Source organism: Physeter macrocephalus, chromosome 12 (genome assembly GCF_002837175.3).
Source record: "Physeter macrocephalus isolate SW-GA chromosome 12, ASM283717v5, whole genome shotgun sequence".
In the NCBI taxonomy this organism is placed as follows: Eukaryota; Metazoa; Chordata; class Mammalia; order Artiodactyla; family Physeteridae; genus Physeter; species Physeter macrocephalus.
The window spans coordinates 73,655,762-73,679,430 of NC_041225.1; the positions used below are offsets into that span (position 1 = coordinate 73,655,762).

At 37.9% G+C, this 23,669-nt stretch overlaps 1 protein-coding gene and 1 long non-coding RNA gene across 3 annotated transcripts in view; one reads left to right on the top strand and one right to left on the bottom strand.

Moving 5' to 3' along the window:
* FANCL (FA complementation group L) overlaps positions 1–2,075 on the bottom strand; it is a 79,094-nt gene extending 77,019 nt beyond the window's left edge. Inside the window, exon 1 of one of the 2 annotated variants that reach the window (XM_007126737.4) lies at positions 1,930–2,075. In XM_007126737.4, coding sequence (XP_007126799.1) covers positions 1,930–2,025 — 96 coding nt within the window. In that variant the 5' untranslated portion in view covers positions 2,026–2,075. The remainder of the gene's footprint in view (positions 1–1,929) is intronic. The other variant, XM_007126738.4, reaches the window with a different exon arrangement.
* The window catches only part of LOC129392646 (uncharacterized), a 67,564-nt gene that overhangs the window by 29,305 nt on the left and 14,590 nt on the right, over positions 1–23,669 (top strand). The gene's annotated exons all lie outside the window — the stretch shown is intronic.

Genomic DNA, 23,669 nt, shown 5'->3' on the forward strand with positions numbered 1-23,669 from the left:
TAGGTAATGGTATTATATGATGATTAAATTTCCTGATTTTGACAATTGTGGTTATGTATAGGTATGTCCTTGTTCTCATGAAATATACACTTAAGTATTCAGGAATAAAGGAATACTATGTCTGCAACTTAATCTAATATTGTTCAAGGAAATAATGTGTGTACACATCCACCCACATACACAGACTCAGAATAATAAATCAAAAGGGGCAAATGTAAAATGGTGAACCCGAGTATACTCAAACTCTTCCTACATCCTTGCTATTTTTCTGTAAATTTGAAGTTATACACAAGACACATTTTTAGACAAAACCAGCTCCACCACAACAAAACAATGTTAAATAAAATCTTTAGGTTAGGATTTCAACAAGCTGCTTAAAGCAAGTACAAATGAGAATTGTAGCTATAGCCAGGATAAAATCATTTCATCTAATCTGAATTTTGATGGCTACACATATTTTCTAAGAGGCTTTAGCAGATAGACATATAATACAAAATACTTTCCTTAAAATGCCTAAAATTAGGTATAACATGGTTCTGATAAAAATGGAACTTAGTAACATCTCTTCAATTTTTCTCAATGCTGTGAAAGTTTCCAACTAGGTAATTCAAGATCAATACTTCCAATTAGGGAAGGAAAACGTGGATTAACTTTATTCCAGAAGTAACAATGACGTTTAACCTCTACTTTCTGTGAGTCACAATGAATCTGAAAACAAATGAAGAAGTCCAAGTGTACGGTCTTTAACCTTTCCTTAATCAGTGTATTAGGATTAGCTCTACACTTAATATTCTTAGGGGTAGGTAAAATTTTCATTTAACATGTGAATTTAATAATTCACTCAATATTTTTGAGAGATTACTATGTGTCTTGAGGAAACTTCAAAACACATATTAATTCCTAGAATATGGCCCCTATTCTCAAAAAGTATGTGCGCTGTTCAGGGAGAGGGCACAATGTTGAATGTAATGGCCAGGAAGCAAAGTCTATACTCAAAATTCTTATCTAAAAAAAAAAAAAAAATTCTCACCTAAGGTAGCTTGATGCAGTGTATAGGGGGGAAAACCCAGGAGTTTTCCCAGTAGTATCTGGAATCAGATAGCCTGAGTTTAAGGGAGCCCGTTGCGATCATGGACAAGTAACAATCTCTCTACTTTCCCATGCCTTGATTTACTCAACTATAAAACTATAAAACGAGAATAATGACTTTTAAAAAAAAATTTCTGCCTCCGAGGCCTGAGGATTAAGTGAGATATCTTACTTGGAAAGCGCTTTGTAAACTTCAAAGCCCTACACGTGTTTACTATTGGTAATAAACTCCACGAGAGGCCACTTGGAATCAGCAAAGGTAATTAATTCGGTTGTCAAGATTTCCTACAAAACATCGCCAACTGGATGAGAACCTGTACCCAGAACTTGGCAGAGAGCCAAAATCAGGTTTTTCCTCCAAAACGTTCTTTCTGCAGGAAACACGAATATAATGAGGGAGCGCAGACTCCCCACTGAATGGCCTCCAACGTTCGTGGGGGTGGGGCATGTTAGAATAAAGACAAGCAAAAAACTGACCAATTAAAACAAAAGTTCAAATGTGGGACAGACACAGGAGCGAGGCAAAACTGCACGAGGGGCGGGGACGAGGGGGCGTGGCCCTCCACCCCGTCCTCTCCCCTCCCGGGTGCGCGCGCGATCCTCCCAGCGTCCTGTCCCGGGCAACGACCCCGGCCCAGGCGTGGAGGCGACAGCCAGGAACGGGTTTCCAGCAACGGCCCACAGTTCTCAAACTTCTAGTCTCCTAGAAGTCCTTACTGGCCGCCCCTCTCAATCCCCACAAACCCGAGCCCCTAACCCCTCCGGTCACAGACTTCAGGGCCGGGGCTGCGCCGCCAGAGGGAGGCTCTCCTAGCGAAAGAGCAACACCCGGGCGAGTACCTGAGCTGAAATGAATCCTTCATACACGGTTTTCGCCCGGTTCTGGGGTAGAAGCAGCGGGAACTGGCGTAGCAAGCTCGCTTCCGCCTCCGTCATGGCTCTCGGTCCGTGGAGACGGCGGGGGACCAGCGGCCGCCGGGCCCCGCACATGCGCAGTCCTGCCTGCGCCTAGGGCGCAGGGAGGCGGAAACCCGTGCCTTTGGCGGGAAGAAACTTCGAGGCTTCCGCGGGCAGAAATGAAGGTCTGAGGCTACTCGGGACACCTGAGCTCAGGGTCAGCCAGAATAGATGCGGCTTGGCGGGAGGCAGCATTGGCGCCAATGGGAGGCAGGAGGGAAGCTTGTTTTCAGGTTCACAGGTCTGACCGAACAAGCTCATACTAGCCTTGATTGTCCCAAGAACCCTTTTGGATGTGTATATTAATCCAGACTCAAGTCAACACCAGACTTAGTTCTGCTGCACTGCACTCACAAATATCTAAGGCAAAACAGGAGGGAAAATTGCTGATGGACTTGAACCGAAGTTAATTTTTCTTTAACAACACTTCCTGAACATATTTCTAACTCAGGAATGGTAATTATCCATTCCCTTTTAAGGGGTGGTTAAATAAGGAACTTAATATTTACTGCACAGTTATTTGATTCCAATCATACTCAGTGCATTACATTTTTGAACGCTAGTATTTGCAAAACATCATTATAAGGGGCTGCAGGCTGTGCAAAAATGAGTAAGATATACACCCTACCATTTTTATTGCCCTCAGAATGGGGTTAGACTTCTTGAAGATTCTTTAAGCTTGACAAGAATTATAAGAGTATTCCGGATGCTTAGGGAAAAACAAGAATGTTGCCTCAGTGGTTAAATATAAATTACAATAAAGCAGTGGTTTTCAAAATGTGATCCTGGAACCATTAGCATCACCTGGGAACTTTAAGAAAGGCAAATTTTCACGCCTCTGTCTCAAACTAAGGGAATCCCAAATTTTGGGAGTGAGGCCCAACCATCTGTGTTACAACAGCCCTCCAGGTGTTATGATGCAGGGGCTAAAGTTTGAGAACCTCCTCAGAGGCATGACATACCATCCACTCAATTATACAATTCATTTATTAAGGATGACATGCTATGCGTTTTGTGATGGGCATAAAGTCAAGGCTGTACAACGATAGGACCAACACAAAGATTATTAGGACATACAGTCACTGCCCTCAAGGACTTTATAACTTTTCTGCAAGTTAAGACATTTGCTGTTTCCAGTATTTCAAACTTCCCACCACCATATTCCCCACGGAACCTCTACCCTTGCTTCAAAAATCTTCTCAATGGCTACCTTTTTTTGGAAAACTTTCTTATCTGCTGAAAATTATTGCTCTCCCTAATCACTTGGTATATTTCTTGGTACAGTGTACGTATTCATTAACTATTTACTAAAATAAATATCTACTAGTCCTATAGGCAAATTACAAATAGGTATTACAAGAATTCAGAGGAATGAAGGAATTTTTCACAAGATATTTGAATTGGTTTCCATTTACAATATCATAATAATCAGACTGTATAGTACTATTATAGACTTTATGGGATTTATTTAAATTATAATACAACAGCATGTGTAAAGTGCTTCCACATTTTATTTTATTTAGTCTTGATGGCAGTGTTCTTTAGGTATGTATTTTTTATAATGTCTATTTTGTATGCAATTAAATTGAGATTCAGGGATATTAAATAAGTTGCTCAAGATAGTGACTTAGTGACTTGTACAATGAAGATTAAACTCAAGTCTTCTAAATTTTAGATTCAATAATCTTTCCATTAGATCATGGCAGAGATGGACTTCCCATCATGAAACTCAGGAGAAGTTAATCTAAAGTTGTTAATTACTCATGCTAACAGTGGGGTTTCAAGAATATGATTTTGATAGTTTGATAATAGATTTACCAAAATAATATATTTCTTCTGAATATAATCATAACATTTTCTACCTAATTCACATATTGTGAGGAAAGAGGCTAAGAACATTTTGCCCAATAGGTTCCTCAGGAGCTAAAGTTTTTCCATGAAAGCAAACTTGACGATTTTATATTCCAGCATCCTCATTACATACATTAGGGAAATGAAGTCCAGAAAACTTACTGTCCTAATTTACTACACTGAGCTTTTGGTTAACAGCCTAAATGTCTTTGGCTTCCTGATATCACATATTCAAAAAGGACTTTCTGGACTTACAAGCTTCTGGAGACTTCCTAAATATCAGTTGAGTCTTCCATGAATAGACATCCACCCTTGTCCAGACAAGCCATCTTTATTACACTTACTCCCCCTACCATCGATACACTGGACTGTGTAGTTAACAGCCAAACAGTTGGTTTCTTGCCTCTGAATCCTCATAACTAACTTACAGATTTAGAAATTTTCACAAAATGTATTGCTAGATACCATCTTGGTCCCTAAGGAAAAGATATTCAAATTCAACTCCTGATTCATGGTAGTTGAATTTGTAATTGAGCATTCCACATTGATAAAGTCTGTAATAAGGAAACCAACCATCAAAGAACAAAGAGAGATATCATATAAGGTCTTCTTAATTCAATGAGTCAATCATTCTCCTCAGGTGTTCAAGACTGAATGATGGATCTCACTATCATCAACTCATATGTGGTATGCTGGGACCACTGTTTACTTGTAGCCCAGTCTAAGACAGCCACTCTCAAATTCACAGAGAATACTCAATATGTGTAAAACTCAGAAAGCCAATGAACTATTACCACCATCAGCATTGTTTTAATTTTGGAATTACTCTGACAAACTTCACACAGACCCTCACAAAAGTTCAAGCTCTCCAAGGCATCCTAGGCATGAATTATTTTATATATTCTGCTGCAAAAATTAGTAGTTTTTACATGCTATTTCTTAAGGGAGAACTATACATTCTAACATGGAAAAATCTCAAAACATTTTCATGAATGAAAAACACAAGTTCCAGAATGATATGTTTACTAATATACCATTTATGTTTAAATAAAGAAATAAACTCACAGTATATTACTAGCAGTAGTTACTTTTGGGGCAGAAGATAGGAGACAAAGAATGGGGGTAACGGCCTGAGGAGACTTTCACCTTATCTGTCATGTTAAAAAAAATTTAAAGGAGATTACTAGCCTTAAAATTTTAAATACTTATACCATTCCAGTTAGCATCTATCACTATGTTATTGCCTAAATTTTCAGCTTTGTCCCAGGTGTTTCTTCTCCCAGTTTCCATCAGTATGGAAGAAAATAGGATGCCAGGCATTAACATTAATGAGAATAATAAGGGAGAGGTTGCTTGAGAGTACTGAAAAAATATGGGAAGAATGTTGGGAAATGCCAGCATTGAGGAAGAATGGAGTAGGAACAGCCATTTAAGAGTCCTCTAGGTTGATGGCAAAGATGGTGGAGTAGAAAGACCCTGAGCTCATATCCTCCCATGGGCACACAAAAATTACAACTATTTACAGAGCAATTATCTATGAGAACAACGTGAAGACTAGCAGAAAAGATTTTCCACAACTAAAGATGTAAAGAAGGAACCACAATGAGACAAGTAGGAGGGATATATCCATGTGTCAGTACACACACTCCTGGGTAGATATCAACCACATATGGGAAGATAATCACAATTGCAGAGGTTCTCTGCAAGGAACAAGGGGTCCAAGCCCCACATTGAGCTCCCCAGCCCAGGGGTCCTGCACTGGGAATATGAAACCGCAGAACGTCTGGCATTGAAAGCCAGCAGGGCATGCATATTAAAGCTCCAGAGGTGTGTAGGAAACAGAGACTCTGCTCTTAAAGGGTGCACACAAAATCTCACATGCCCTAAGTTCCCACACAGAGACAGTAATTCGAAAGAATCCTGGCCAGACCCACTTGCTAACCCTTGGAGAGCCTCTCAGAGAGGCAAGAGGCAACTGGGACTTGCTCTGGGGACAATGATGCTGGTGGCAGCCATTTTGGGGAACATGTTCTACCACAAGGATGCTGGTGTTGGCAAGCACCACCTTGGAGTCCTCCCTCTAGCCTGTTAGTGCAGGAGCTTATGCATCCACCAGTGGGCCAGGACCAGTCCTCACACACCCTGGGCCAAGCAGTCAGCAGTGTAGAGACCCAGCCCTGACCACCAGCGGGCCAGCAGCTATCACACAAGGCAGGCCCTGGCAGCCAAGCAGGCCTAAGTCCGGCCCTGCTTACCATCGTGCCCACGGTAGTCATCCCCATCAGAACAGAGGGATCCACACAGCCCACATAGGGGGCACCCCTGGAGCATATAGCTCTGGTAAACAGAGGGTAGTGAGCTTTTGGGCCCCATAAGACATCTCTGACATAAGTCCATTTCTCCAAGAGCAGGAGAAATAAACACAGAAAATTAGGTAAAATGAGGAGAGATAGGAATATGTTTTAAACAAAGAAACAAGACAAAACGTCAGAAGAAGAACTAAGTGAAGTGGAGATAAGCAATCTACCCAGTAAGTTCAAGGGAATGATTATAAAGATGCTCAATGAACTGGGGAGAAGAATGGATGAACACAGTGAGAAGATTAAACAAAAAGTTAGAAAATATAAAGAGGAACTAAACAGAGCTGAAGAATATAGCAGCTAAAATTTAAAAATACACTAGAAGGCCTCAACAGTAGATTAGATGATACAAAGGAATGGATCAGTCAGTGAACTAGAAGATAGAGTGGTGGAAATCACCCCAGCTGAACAGAAAAAAGAAAAAAAAATTTTTTTTAATGAGTATAGTTTAAGAGACCTCTGGGATTGTTGCAATCTATAGATTCAATGCAATCCCTATCAAATATACCAATGGCATTTTTCACAGAACTAGAACAAATAATTTTAACATTTGTATGGAAACATAAAAGACCCTGAATAGCCAAAACAATCTTGAGAAAGAAGAACAAATCTGGAGGTATAATGCTCCCTGATTTCAAACTGTACTACAAAGCTACAGTAATCAAAACAGTATAGTGCTGGCACAAAACAGACACATAGATCAATGGAACAGAAGAGACAGCCTGAAATAAACTCAAACACATATGGTCAATTAGTCCATGACAAAGGAGGCAAGAAAATGCAGTGGGGAAAAGACAGCCTCTTCAATAAATGATGTTGGGAAAACTAGACAGCTAGATGAAAAAGTATCAAACTGTACTACTGTCTCACACCATGCACAGAAATAAATTCAAAATGGATTAAAGACTTAAATGTGAGACCTGAAGCTATAAAACTCCTAGAGGGAAATACAAACTCTTTGACACTGGTCTCAGCAACATTTTTTTGATATGTCTCCTCAGGCAAGGGAAACAAAAGCAAAAATATACAAATGGGACTACAATAAACTAAAAAGCTTTTGCACAGTGAAGAAAACTATCAACAAAATTATTAGGCCACCTAGTGAATGGGAGAAGGTATTTGCAAACAATGCAACCAATAAGGGCTTAACATCCAAAATATACAAAGAACTCATACAACTCAACATCAAAAAAGCAAACAACCCAATTAAAAAATGGGCAGAGGACCTGAACTGACATTTTCCCAAAGAAAACAAACAGATGGCCAACAGACCATGAAATAATACTCAATATCGCTAATCATCAGGGAAATGCATATCAAAATTACAATGAGGTATCACCTCACACCTGTCAGAATGGCTATTATAAAAAGGAGAGCAAATAACAATTGTTGATGAGGATGTGGAGAAAAGGGTACCCTGGTGCACTCTTAGTGGGAAAGTAAATTGGCATAGCCACTATGGAAAGCAGAATGGAGAAACAGAATTTTTAAATTTAAAAAATTTTAAATTTACAAACAATTTTTAAAATTAAAAATATAACTCCATACAATTTAGCAGTTCCACTACTAGGTATTCCCCCCACCCACCCACCCACACACACAAAACCCAAAACACTAATTTGAAAAGACACATGCATCACTATGTTCGCTATTGTTTATAATAGTTAAGATATGGAAGCAACTTAAGTGTCCATTGACAGATGAACAGATAAAGAAGATGTGGTATATATACACAATGGAATATTATCCAGTCATAAAAAATAATGAAATCTTGCCATCTGTAACAACATGGAAGGAACTTGAGGGTATTATTCTAAGTGAAATAAGTTAGAGAATGATAAATACCATATGATTCATGTGTGAAATCTAAAAAGCAACAATAAAGAAACATAACAAAACAGAAAGAAACTTATAGATAAAGAGAAGAAACTGGTGGTTGCCAGAGGGGAGGGATGTGGGGAAATTGATGAAATAGGTGAAGGGGATTAAGAGGTACAAATTCCAGTCATGAAATAAATAAGCTATGGGGATGTAATGTATAGCATAGGGATTATAGTCAACAATATTGTAATAACTTTGTGTGGGTAGAGATGGTTGCTAGACTTATTGTGGTGATCATTTCATAATGTATAAATGTCGAGCCACTGTGTTATACACCTGAAACTAATATAATATTGTGTGTCAACTCTACTTTATTAAAATAAAAAGGAAACTGGAAAAAATATAAACTTCAGCTTAACGAATTTAAAAAAAAAGACTAAGGCATGGTCAGCAGTCTGGAATGCTACACAAAGGCTGAAAAAGTTGAGAATTATGGGGAGGACTTTGGATTAGAAAAAGTACTGATAAACTTTAAAGAGCAGTTTGCTCTTGCCTATTTTTCTATCCAATCATGCAGAAGCAGTTCATAAATGGTGATATAGTGAATAATTTTGGCATTACTTTTTTTGTTTTGTTTTGTTTTTGTTTTGCGGTGTGCGGGCCTCTCACTATTGTGGCCTCTCCCGTTGAGAAGCATAGGCTCTGGACGCGCAGGCTCAGCGGCCATGGCTCACGGGCCCAGCCGCTCCGAGGCACGTGGCATCCTCCCGGACCGGGGCACGAACCCGTGTCCCCTGCATCGGCAGGCGGGCTCTCAACAACTGCGCCACCAGGGAAGCCCTTTGGCATTACTTTTAAGTGTAAAGCTTTGAGAAGACCATATTCATGATAAATAAACCATAAAGACTTCGTTATGTGACCAGAGTTTGGTAGGTGATATATGGCAGGGATATCCTAGCTCCTACAACCCTATCCAAACTCACTGGAAGCAAATTCCCTTGTTAGGTAGGTTTGCCCAATAAGGAGTCTAGATCCATGGGCGGTCCAGAATAATCATTTCCGCTTCAATCCAGGCAGTAAAGTTGAGGAGTAATGACACCCACAACCCAACCTCAGGTCAAAAAAGGAGCATTGAAGGGCTAAATCTGCTAAAATTGTTAATGGGTTACAGGGGTGGGCTAGAATCAGGAGAAAATTTATGAGGTCATTATCTAAAGAAGGATAGGAAGTAAATGGATTATTCAAAAAAAGTCTCTGAAGACTCCTGAATTCCTGTGAAAAAAGGAGAATCCAGGTTATTAGACAACCGTCTTCTTCAGCAAAGTACAATGAGAACCTCTTCCTTGGAAACATTTTCCCCACACCAAAGCCACTGATAGAGAGATTAACAGCTCATGTTTTTTGATGAACAACTGGAAGAAATGTCCTCAAATAGCTAACACCTAACAAAGATTGCAACTCAGGTAATGAGTGTTGCAGTTAAAGCTGGGAGACTAGATGAGAACTACTCACAGGGGGTGCAAACTTAGGCCACAGAGTCGAGGCTGTGGAAGGAAGAGACTAATAAATACGTAGGGCTAGGAAAGAGTAGTTGTTAAGAGGAGCATGAAGGGTGCAGAAGTAAAACCTGACGGGAAAAATGACTGTTTATTTCAAAATTTGACCTACAGCTAGTCAACCCCCTTTACCCTAAGAAACCGAAAAGAAAGCAATAGAAAAGTGCATACACAGAGAAGATAAAAAAGCTCTCACTTTCATTCTGGAAAACTGAAGCTGAGAAATAAAAGCGGGTGAGAGAGAACAGTTGTAATCTTACCAGTTCTCAATTATGGGTTTCTGATCCTGCTTTGAACCATCATAATCATGTTAAACTATTATAACACACAGGTGTCCAGGTTGTATCCTCGACTAGTGTTTCTCAAAGTGTGGTCCTTGGACCAGCAGCATTGGCATCACCTGGGAACATGTTGCCCCAGACCTGCCTGAATCTCTTAATTTGGGGAGACAAGCTCAACAATCCATGTTTTAACAGGCATATGATTAACAAATCTATGTTTTAACAAGGGATTCTGATACAAGCTAAGGTTTGAAACCATTACCTTAGACTTAGGAAGTCTACATTTTTACATGTGACTCTATTGTGCAGCCAGTTGAAGTCATTGCACTAATAAAATGGGTAATTGTTCAGACAGATGTTTTACAGTTCCAGGCTCAGAGTTAGCTGGCCACATATTAAGGCTCAGAGGATATTAGCTAAAGGAATAAACATAGTTTATTAGTGTCAAGCCTATATTTAAATGACCCTCAATACAGAGATCATTTTAATTATAAAAAGAGAAATATATATTTTTAAAGCTGAAAGATTAATCCCAATTGGGTCTGATACTAGGGAGGTGAAATTTTCTGGCCTTTTCTCTCATAGTCCCAAGATCATTGCTGGAGCTCTAGCCATCATCAGATGGAAGGGCAATGATAGCTTTCCCAGAGGCTCATTTGAACAAGTCTTATGTCAGATTGGCCATGCCATATGCAAAAGGTCTGGGAAATGCAGTTTTTCAGCTAAATACATTGCCTAGAATTCTGTTAGAATAAAGAAGAGAATGGTTGAGATGGGCCATTTTCCATTTCTGCAACACTACGAACCTTCATCCCCCAACAACAAAAAAGATTTGAACGTTATTGATATCACATTATTAATGAAATGCATACTTTATATGACAAATTTTCAGACTAAAGATCTATTAGAAATATGTGTACTTCCAAAGATATAATAGTATGTTTTCCTGTATTTTCTATTTTTTCATGATAATATTTCCTGTCAAAGAATACTAAAATTAATTTATATTTTATTGGCTAACTGAATATCATCTATAAAAGTATTAAGGATTAGAAATCAGATGAATAGCTAACGTTTTAAGAAGGAATAAAGAACCAATTTCACATTTTGGAAATTTGTGTGTGATTTATATAATAATGAGATATGCTACAAATAGAATGAGGAAGCCATGAAATTATATTTTCCATCAGAAAATGTCTTTCAGCTTTGAAAAATAAATAATATATGATTGTGGTTTATGCCATTCCTTTAAAGAATCCTTTGCTGATAGGATAGAATTTATTAAAATTGTAATTTGGTTTCTATTTAATGTTGCTTGTTTTATCAATAGACAAAGCAAGTAAAATAACATGAATTGTCTATAATGTGAAAATAGCTGATTTTACAAAATTTTGAGAAATAACTAAATAAAAATAAATTAAAATCACTCTAAAATTCAGAAGTAATTTTATACATTTCATTTCAAAATAAAACCATTTCAAATATCTTAATAAGAAATAGTAACACTCTTTATTCTTCAAAATCTTAATTATATAACATCAATGTTAGCAGGTCTGTGGGGAAACAGATATAATCATCCATTGCTGTTAGTTATGTATAATTTGTAAAATGTTTCTAAAAAGCAATCTACTTATACATAGCAGGAACCATAAAAATTATTTTCTTTTGAGAAAGTACCACTTATGGGAGTATATCCCCAAACGTAATTTTAAAAAGTTTATAGAACCAAGAGATGACCTAATGTCCAGTAAGTTGGAAATAGTCAAGTTATATAACATGATAAAATGTCTAAAAGCCATTAAAATTACAGAGATATGTATGTATGTGTGTATAAAATATTGGTGTATAAAAAGTGTATATGAAACCCCAGTATATGAAAAGGGCAAATCAATGTCAAGAGAAAGAGAAGAAACTTGCATAATTAGTTACTATTTTAAAGGTAAAGGATTCTTTATTTTTCTTTGTAAAGCCAGTTACTTAACAGTACCACGAATTTTTAAAAAGAAGGCATTAACAAAGATTTTTATAAAAGTAAATGCTGTCAGATTTCAAATCATCTATTGAGTTGGAGGAAATGCAGTATAATGAAAAGAGAGTCAAGAAACTTCAGTTCAATGCTTGACTTTGTATAAGTCACCTAATGATCTCTAAGGTCCTTTGCAATTCTAAATGTGGATTTGTAAGAAATTTGGGGTTCAAAAACAAAAACTACCCACAATTAAGTTTGGATTATCTGAATAATAAACCTGAAATAAACTTACTTTGAAAATCTTATTCATATTGTCAGTTATCTCCCTAATAAGAATGTTTGTGAAATCTAAAGTGGAACAGTGAAATTGGATGTTTTTACTGTTTTGTCAACAATTAGGAAGTTAATTTTGTATACTTTTAGGTAGACAATAAATGCTTTCAGGAAATGATGGAAAGTTATGAACCAATTATCACAGCAGGAGATGAAGTTCGTGTTCAGCCTATGGTGAGCAGCAACAAAGAGTTGTAGCAAAACATCTTTACATAAGTATTATTTTGCTTGATGAATTAAGAATTCCCCAAATCCTTAAGATGCTCATGTTCAAATTATGCGCTATAAACCTTATCAATCCAGATGTAGATAATCTCCCTTCTGTAGGTGCTTATCATTCAGAAATGATTATATAGCATCATTCCAAAATTCAAAGTAATTTTATATACATATATATAGCTATTTCAAAATGACAAAAACATTTTAAGTAACTATAGAAGATTAGCAGGACTTTAAAAATATATTTCAAAATCTTCTTAAGTATATAAAGTTGTTTCTTGTAAAATAGTTATAATCTTCAAATAGTCTATCTGAGGAAGATTCATTTTAATCTCATTTTCCTTTATAGCCTAAAAAAGGTACAAAGGAAAAGACACTGTTAAAGGAAAAAGGCACAAAGGAAAAGGTGTCATATGTCGAGGTTGGCTAGTCAAAGTTTTATAGCTGGGACTTCATTTGAAAACCTGACTGACAAAGATGAAAGGTGAAATCATACAAGTTTGTAGGACTCTTTAGAGTATTATTCACTAGACTTATACGTTAATATAAATATATTTATAGTTTTGTGCTAGTATGTTTCATATAAATTGTAATAGTGTAAAAGTATTTTCTATATTTAAAATTTGTTCAATTCTTTGAAAAAGAGTATCTTCCCTCACTGTAGTATACATGATTTGGTAGGCATCACAACCTAAATTTTACTCTCTTCCTCAACTGTCCTGAGACTCTGAAAAATAGATGTAAACTCAGAAGAATATAAAAATTGAATAGTCTCATTGGATAAGCAAACAAGTTCATCCAACAAAGGTAAAGCCCCACAGATAACCCCTCTGCCAAATAGTCTTAGCTATGCTTTATTTAATTAAATTTCAACTAACCTCATGTTAGTCAAATACAACTTCATATACTGTATAGGACATATTGAGCTAAAACCCATAGTCCTTAGGCCATCTAAATGAAGCCATACCCATGTGAGATGTGACTATAGGTGAAAATGGATAAAAATGAACCTGTAGAGCCAGAGGCCACAGAGAACAATGGAATTCTTCATGAAAAGCAGAATCAAAACCCAATCAAGAAATGTCTTCTGCTGTCAGGGTAGGGCTCTTTACAGTACCTACCCTGCAAGATTTCCTAACCTTTACAAACACAGTAACTGATCTTATTTTCTACTCCCTTCCCCAAATGGGTAAACTTATTATATTTATCCTGTCCGGGCTCCACCATTGTAGTGTGTGTGTGTGTGTGTGTGTGTGTGTGTGTGTGTGTGTGTGTGTGTTGAGGTGGGAAGGGGTGGTGACAGTGACCAGAGGAATCTAAATCCAGATTCTAAGAGAGAGGATGTGTACCACCGAGAAATCCTGGAATTTGAGACCAGTGCAATGACAGATGAAACTCTGGCTTGTCCACTTGGGGGAGGTGGTGAGTATGTTTTTTGTTTGAGAAGAAGGATATTTGATGATCAGAAGAGCAAACTACAGTAGAGACTACTGTGTGTGCTCACCAAACCCATTTCCTCTTTCTCCTGGGTCTATAACTATATATTTCCAGCCTCTTTTGCTGTTTGATGTGGCCAAGTGACTGAGCTGTAGTCAATGGAACCTTCAATGCATGATTCAACATTCTCTTTTCCTGTCCACTGGCTTGAATCAAAGGATTCTGAAGCCCTCAGGAATGATGGAGGCATGAGGTAGAAATAAGCTGTGTCTGAAATGTCTTCCAATTGACTTCATACGGAAGAGAAATAAACTTTATTATAGTTAAGGCACTGAAATTGTGGGGCTCATTTGTTACACTAGCATGTAGCATGCATTATTCTAACTAATACAGTGGGTAGCAAATTGCTATGGTATTTAGATTCCATTTCATCATTTAAAAGAGTGAAGTAAAAGCTTTATTGTAGAAAGTCCAATATTTACAATATACCAGATTTTATCCTTTGGAACTAATTAAACTTAAAATGAAAAATTTTAGATGTCAACAGAAATCTGTGCAATTAAAATATTTAATCTGGGGGATAGTTGAGTTGAAAATACGAAGACCACTTCTCTGAGGCTCCACTATTATTCTTCACTGTACATCTGTGATAAAGCCCAGGTGACACTATGCAGATTAAGAATCTGCACATAAACACATTCAACAAATCTGAAACATCTGCCCTGGGATAAACAATTATAACTCATTTTATCTATTTATCAAAGTTTTTTTTTTCTGCCGAACTTCTGTTTGCAGACATTTTATCAGCTTCTTCTTACTGAGGAGTAATAAAATTGAATACCTTTAAGAATAGCTGGTACTACATACTAGTAACAAATCCATACTGAATTTCGATAACATTTTATTGTACATAAATGTGTTCTTACCTTTCTTTCTCTTATTTCTAAGGCCAATAATTCTGGATATTTAAAAATATCAGAAGGAAAGAAAGTCATTAAAAAGTGAAAAGTTTTTCAAGAGTTAAGTTTTTAAGCTTTGGGGGAAAAAATAAATTTTAAACCAACTTTTTAAATCTTTCAAATAGCAGTTACAATGTATGATTGCAATGGACAAAAATGTCAGCATATTTTCACTGTGTAAGAAGTCTGGAAAAAGACTTTGTGTCAAAAGTAAATTAATTTTTCTCATGATATAATCAAACAAATTTCCATGTGCCTTGCTGTATTTTTCATTATCAAAATATTTTTGAAATCTGCATTGTTTTGCTGCTCCAATTATTTAAAGTTTATTCTGTGTACAATGTTTTAGCATCAAAGTAACTTAATGGCAGTAAAATATAAATATGTACTTGATGTAATCAATAATTCCTCTGTCCCAAACCTTCCTAATAAACTTATTCCATGAAAAGAAATTCTTCTTTTAGCAACCAAAATGATCTAATGATTACATTTAGATATTTTGACTACTTACCTTCTCAGTCGTACTGATTACCAAAAGTCTTTCTATTAGAAATTGTCAATTATGGACATAGCTGAATTATCTTAGTCATTGAGGCAAAAAGAAAAGTGTGACTTTTTTTTCTCAATTAAATAACCAGAGCAAAAACAACACCACTGGCCTGATTTATCCAGACTGGAGATCTTTTGGTAGATTGTACCCATTGACTACCAACTCTCCAATGACCAATACCAATACCAATACCAATAACTCTGTCATTGTTGGGGTGCTGTGCTGTGCTAGCCAAATTTCCCTGCAGGACTGACTGACATCCCTCGGCCTGTTGAGAAGGCTGGCCATCTCTCAGCTGTCAGCCCTTTCTGCGAATTGCCCTCTGCTGAACAGTGAGCTGACTGACCCAAGGTAGTGACTTATTTTAAACCGACCCATCTAATGATTGCTAACAGAGGGGTCCAAAGTCTTCTCTCTCTCTCTCCCCATGGTGAGGGACACTCTGAAGGGCTAGCTCAGCTTCAGAGCTCCTCCTCTAATCAGCTGAGGCCTTCTTGTGCCCGAATTACATTCCTACTTCTCCCTTTACCCAGTCCGGCTTCCTTCCATCCCCCATAAGTGTTGATCCCCAGACAACTCCCTAATAAACTTCCTCCTAATAAATTTTCTCCTCAGCGTCTGCTTCATGGGGAATCCAACCTGTGGCAATCACCAATTAATATCTGAATAAATGTTTGTGCAGGATAGCTGCTATTCTTGTAAAGAACTAATAATTTAATAAGGGGGATTACTTTCATTTGCATAGTTTTCAAAACCCATTCATATCTGTTATCTCAACTGGGCTTTCCAGTAATTCTGTGAGGTGGCCGGGACAAGGATTACTCTCCACCGTTTATAGCTTTGTAAACTGAGACTTGGAGAGAAATGGCTTCTTGATTCCAGACAAAAGTTACTATGCATATTTTCTTCTAGTTTGCTTCATTGCCTATAACCCCCCTTCTCTAAAAGATTCTTCTCTACAATTGCTCTAAAACTCCTTCTCAAAAGTTTTTATTATATTCGCCAACTCAAGAATATGTAGTAACTTCCTAGTCATCCTGGCAGTACGAAATTCAACACCATAAACATATTCAGGTTTTTTCAAGCTCTTATCCCCAAACCGCATTGTCCACACATACATTTTATTACCTTCTTTCCTTTTGTCCTTTCGACATACGTTTCTCAAGCACCTGCTATAAATGAGACATAACATTTCTTGAGAACTCACTATGTGCTAGGCACTGCAGTAAATGCTTCTCATGCATTATCTCAATGAAATCCTGTGAAAACTCTGTGATGTTAGTTCTATCATTTCCATTATGCAGCTGAGGAAACTGATGCTTAGGGAGCTAAAATAATTTCCCCAAGGCTACAAAACTCAGGCTGTCCTAATTCCAAAATCCATACTCTTCACCTCTGCACTAGACCTCTCTGATAAATAAAGAAGATAGATGAATGAGACATGGCTCCTCCTCTTAAGGATTCACTATCTAATATAGGAAGATGCTGTAATACTTGATTATATTTTATAACAGTTTTATTGAGATACAATTCACATATAACTCACCAATTTGAATTGTGCAATTCCATACCTATTAGCAGTTACTACTCATTTCTCCCACTCCCAACTCTAGTCCTGGGAAACCACTAACCCACTTTCTGTCTCTACCTATTTACCTATTCTGGACATTTCATACAAATGCAATCAGACAATATGTGGTCTTTTGTAGCCGGCTTCTTTCACTTAACCTAATTTTTCAAAGTTTATCCATGCTGTAGCATCCATGAGTACTTCAATTAGGGCTGAATATTTACTTTTAAACTTTTTTTTTATTGCAGTATAACAGAAATACATGCAGTATGGGAAAAGAAAAATTGCTCATTTGTAATTTTTGTTAAATTAATGATGTAAATACTCTCTTAATGGTTAATTTTAAGCTACCAACAGTTTGCCCCTTGACTCACAAATTTCTGATTAACAATTGGCCCTCATGAACTAGGGTGAACCAGCTTTAAGGACTGAATATTATTCCATGGTATGGATATGCTACATTTTGTTTATTTACCCAATCATCAGTTGATAGGCACTTGGGTTGTTTCCATTTTTGACTATTAAGCATAGTGCTGCTATGAACATACATGTATAAGATTTTATGTAGATATATGTTCTCATTTCTCTCAGGCATATACCCAAATGGAATTGCTGAGTCATATGGCAATTCTATAGATATTTAAAGAACTTTTAAAGAACTACCAGCCTATTTTCTAAAATACACCATTTTACATTCTCACCAGCAGTGTATAAGTGTTCCAACTTCTCCACATTCTCCCCAACACTTGTTATTATATTCCTATTCATTATAGTCCTCTTAGTGGGTGTGAAGTGGTATCTCATCGTTGTATATTTGCATTTCCTCTGTGGCTAATGATATTGAGCATCTTTTCATGTGCTTATTGGTCATTTGTATATCTTTTTTTTTCATTTTCTGGTTCCCAACATGGGACCTCCACACCACAAGCAAACTGGGGTGAAGGTGATCAGGGGCCAATATCCTGGGCCATGCTGAGCCTAAGGTACAACCTCCACCCTATGAGTGGGGGCTGGATGGAAGAAGGGAGCTTGTGACTTCTCAGCTACACTTGCCAGAATTTAGCCTCTGCGGCTCAGAGCTGGCGGGAGTAAGAAATGCCGGTAGCCTGCCCCTCCCAGTGAAATATCATATCCCTTGACTGTGAGCTGAGGGGAAAAGGAGCCCCATCTTCTTGGTAACACCTGTCCAAACTAGAGATTCCATCATGCTGAGCTAGGAAGCTGGGACAGAGAGAGCAAGCAAATCATGGCTCAAGTAGATTTTTCTGACTAACTCTTTCTTCCTTTAATGTATTCCCTTAGGACAATTCCCAGAGGCATTAAATGCTTTTATTTTTTTATAATTTTCACCAGCTGTGATTGTTTCACTGGGGAAGGGTCTCCAATGGGTCTTCCTGACTCTTTTCTAGAAATGGAACTCTCACTTGATTATATTTTCAATGTAAGTAGTTAAGAGCAGGGTGTCTTTAAGAGTCAATCGAACAGAATGAATTTAAGTCCCTACTTTAAAAGTTGCCAGTGTACAGTAAACTCTGGGCAAGTTACACAACTCCTCTGTGTTTCTATTTCCTTAGCTAGAAAATGTGGAATAAAAAATATCTACCTTTACAATCGTTGTGAGGATTAATGAGATTTGAGTAACGTGGCTTAGTACATAGCTCTCAATAGATGTTAGCAATTATTAGTAATAATAATGTTAAAAATAATTATTGTCATTAGGATGTTCCACCAAAAATTAAACTTGTATAGCTTTTTTTCTCGCGCTTTTCTAGTGACAGAGATTTCCATAGAGGACAAGTTACTCTGATGCACTGAAGTTCCCTTCCCAAAGGGAAGTGTGTAGCTTCTCTGGAGTCCCATCATGTCAGCTGGGCCAAACAGAGCTTGGTGCATCCATTGTCCCAGAAAGGGCATATATAAATTATACTGATATATTTTTTCAGGATCAAAAGGTGATAGCTACCCCACCCCTGATGGTATTGATGTCCAAGGATAGTAGATCCAAGATCACAGGAAGCAGACATCTGAACCAGCTGTGTTTCTGGAGTTGTCACAGGGAGGTGTTTTGAGTCTTGTGGTCTTGTAAGAGCCAAGACTTAAAAATTGTGACTTTGGGAACCCATCAAAGACACACTAGCAAAATTCAGCTCTGACCAAGTGACATTTCTCTCTCAAAGCCACAGCAGCCTGAGTAAAAAGTTGCATCAAAAGCAGATGTACATTGTCTAAAGCAGTGGTTTTCCAAGGGGAACAATGTTGACCCCCAGGGCATATTTGGCAATGCTTGGAGACATTTTGGTTGTTACAACTTGGGGTGGTAGGTACTGCTGGCACCTAGTAGGTGGAAGCCAGGGATGTTATTAAACATCTCACAATACATAGGATGGCCTCCTTCAACAAAGATTTTTCCAGACCAAAATGTCAAATATGCCAAAGGTGAAAAACTCTCTTCTATAGGAATGTGTAGTAAGACTCTTCAGCATCTAGGCTTGGTTGCCAGTCTTACTTACTAGAATTATCAGACTCTCCACTCTCCCTGCTTAGAGAATATGTCCGCCTGAATGGCTATATTATTCCCTGGAACAAATAATTCCAAAATCTCAATGGCTGAATACAAAAAAAGTTTATTCCTTATTCATGTTACATTCCATCACAAGTTGAAATGCTTATCACACCAGGGACCCAGGCTGATGAAGACCATTTCAACACATGCTTGCACAATCACTGCAGCAGAGGGAAGGTAAGGGCAAATAACAGACCTTAAAGGTTCCTACAAGGAGTGAAACGTGTCATTTCACATTTCATTGGCTAAAGCAAATAAGATGGACACTTCTTTCTTCAAGACAACAGAAAAGTATATGCCAGTGTACTACATCAGGGATCCCCAAGCTCCAGGCTGCAGGCCTGTAGCAGTCTGTTAGGAACCGGGCTGCACAGCAGGAGGTGAACAGTGGGCGAGTGAGCCAAACTTCACCCTCCGCTCCCCATCGCTCGCATTACCGCCTGAACCATCCTCCCTCCCAATGTCTCCCGCCGGTCAGTGGAAAAATTTTCTTCCACGAAATCGGTCCCTGGTGCCAAAAAGTTGGGGAGCGTTGCACTACATGTTTAGAAGAACAGGATGTTTTTGAACTGCTCTATGACTGTCACATAGTGAATATCCTTCTGATTATTCTTTTTAGGTTATGTAAACCTCTAGAACCTTGGAAACTTTGAGGGAGCGATCAAAGAGGGAAATGCTTTTTTACCCCTAGTATGGCATTTAAGGTCTACTTTATGTAATTAACTGGAAATAAAACGTGACCATATCTGTGCTCAGTTTGTGGAGTAGTGAATTAAGGTCACATTTTGACACACACACACACAGACACACTACAGTGGGGGTAGAATAATTGTTGTAAATTCTACCTCACGGGTCAGGAAAGGTTTAATAAGTGAGTTATCTTTAGCTCAGTCCTAAACTATGAGTTAGGTGTTCACCGAGTGAAATAAATTATACCACAAAGAAGCTGAATAAAAGTTACAGAAACATTAAAGAGCTTAGAATGTTTGGGGAACTGCCATGAAGTGCTTACAGGTAAGGGATGGGGATTGGTAAGATATAAGGCTGAGCAGGTAGGAAAGAAAAATGTCAGAAAGAATCTCAGGATACATTTGGACTTTATCCTAAAGACAAAGTAGAGCTATTAAAGGATTTTAATCTGGAAACTAATCTGATAGATTTAACTTTTAGAAAAGTTTATCAGAGAGCTCTGTGGAACATGTATTAGAAGAGGCAAAGCTAGAGGCAGTGAGATCATGTAGGAGTTAATTACCATAGTCCCGGGAAGATGCTGAGGGAAAAGTTATGAGAATTGATATTAAAGAAGTAGATCCTTCCCCTCAGCTCTCTTTTAGCTCCTTCTCTTCATCCAATTGTAATAATTGGGGTGACTCATTGCTCACTACTGGACCCTCTTCTCCATCTACTCTCTTCCCTTAGTGATCCCATCTAGCCGATGGAGATTAAATGTCTTTCCATATACTGATGACTTCTAAATTTATCTTTCTCACCCCAGCCTTCAGACTTGCACACCTAACTACCACATGACATATCCACTTTAGATGTTTGTCATCACAAATTGTTGTATCAAAAATGGACCTCCAGGAAATGACCATTTATAACTCTTAAATAAATAATTGACTGAGGCTATAAGATCAATAGATGCTTAAACCATTATGTGAAAAGTTATAATTAAGTAGATATTCACATGATACAAAAATTATCAACTCGATAATGGTGGAATCAGGCCATCACCACCTGATACCTTTTTAGCTAAAAGCCATAGTCCATACATTATGTGTTGACTGAGGTGCTACAATATGAAGTACAGCAACCAAAAGTGTTGGATACAAATCTGATCAAGCTTTTGGATGTAACTTCTAGTTTACTGGTAAAACAGAGATAGAGGAACAAGCTGAATGAGATCAGAAGGAAACAATCAGACAAATCCAGAATGTCAAGTATACCATAGGACAACTGAACCAGTTTGTTCACCCAGGCAAAGGCTTGAGGGAAAAAAAGGCAAGAGGGGAAAGGATGATTCAGTTTTAAAAAGAGACTTAGAAACTAACACTTAAGAGCAATTTGAAACTTTGTTTGAATAGTGATTTGAATGAACCAATTGTAATGGCCCTGGAAAAGAGATTTCTGGACTGGTGAAGTCTTGATAATGGTACAAATAACCAAGTCTAGGAACGATAAAGAGAAAATTAGTATATTTAGTATATAACATGCTAAAAATGTAAGTTCTTGTGAGACGTTTATGTAGAAATGACCATAGACCAATAGTTCTCAACCAAGAGCAATTTTGACCCACAGGTGACATTTGTCAATACCTGGAGACATTTTTGCTTGTCTCATGGGAGAGGGTGTAGGATACTACTGGAATCGAGTGGGTAGAGGCTAAGAATGTTCCTAAATACCTTGCCATGCACAAGACAGTCACCCACAACAAAGAATGATTCAGCTCAAAATATCAATAGTGCTGAGATTAAGAAACCCCATAAGAGGCAATCAAATGTCTACACAAAGAAGGTGGAGACCAGGGTTGATTTGTTTACTTTGACTTTTGCACAGCTCCTGGCATATGGTAAGCTCTAATATTTGATAATCCCCTTTATATTGTGTAAGCCTCCTGATTCTTCAACAATTGGAGAAAGAGTTAAAGAGAGAAAAATATTGTTTTGGGTGGGCTGAAGCTTAGATGACAGGTCTTAGAAAGATTTATAAAGGTACATCATTAGCGTATAAGTGGTATTAGGAACCTTGGGAGTGAAAGAGAACTTCTACAGCAGTGGTCCTTGAATCTCACTGTGGATCAAAATCACTTGGGAAATTTTGAGATGACACAGATGCTTGGTCTAACCCCAGAGGTTCTAATTTAAATGTTGCAGAGTGGGGAGGGGGGCAGGTGATAAGTATCATATTTTTAAAAAATCTTCATATTATTTTATTTTAATGTGTAGCCACTATTGGAAATCTAAGATTTTTTTTTTTCTGAACACGAATGAACTGTATTCATTATGATGAGTTTATTCATAAGCCATTCTGCGTTCAGTGTGGTAACTCAAGCAGTTAACTGTAGTTTTAACAGTTTTTCTGGGTTTGCTAAAGTGAATAGGAACCCACTGTTGGTCTCTTTTGGTAAAATAAAAGACTGGAAAGTCCTGGGCACAACATAGAGGAAAGAATTTAAAGACTTTGGGAGATAAGAAAGTAGATTAAATGGATCTTGTGTCTCACCCCTATATCCTGACAGGGTCCTGAAGACTCCTCTGCCTTGCCAATAAAAATACAGTGATAAAGGAAATACCCAAATATTTAAAAGTGCTTTGCTGGCTCTTTTTTTTTTTTTTTTTTTTCTGGGCTGAGAATACTGTGGAAGGAGCTACAATAAAAATGGTATTCCTGATCTCAGGGGGGATGTGAGAAGCTAGCTGAGGCCTGGCCCAGGTGATGACTGTTAACAGTCTGAAGCAAAGTGGGTATTGTTTTAATAGCCAGATGCTACACTCAGGGATCAGGGAATGGCCTCAGTAGCAGAAATCTCTGGCTGTGGCTAATTAATCATGGGGTCTCCAGGAATGAAACAGACAGACAGCAATTAAGGTGTGTCTTGATTTATTTAACCAAAGCTATTCTAGGTCTGGTGAACAGAGGCCTCACTGGAGCCAAAGTGCTAGAGAACTTTGGGTTCACAGACCCAGCATCACCCAGTGAAAGAGAGGCTAGTACCTGTGAGGAAAGATCCTGCTGTGACACTACACAGGCATACTGTCAACCTTCTGCCTTGTCTTTCCTAGTGGGGCTGGCGGTTGTTAACTTGAATACTTGTACATTAAAGAAAGGGAAATACCTAAACTTGGGAAATATTGGATATTGGCTCCAAGTTATCACTGATTCTTGGTGGACTTGTAATTCCACTGTAGTCAGCTGGTTAGAGTTGGGGATCATTATGGAGCCCAGGTGATAAATTGAATTCTGACCTGAGTTTATTTCATGGTTGGCTGAGTGGGACTCCCAAAACTATCCTGGGGTCATTTTCTCAGATTCTGAGTGAATTAAGGGAAGGGATATTTTAGGAAACTGGCAGATCCCACACAGTTTCTTACTTACCCCTATAAAGTCAGGACTATTATATTAGGAAGGGCCATTTGGTACTCTCTTTCCATGCA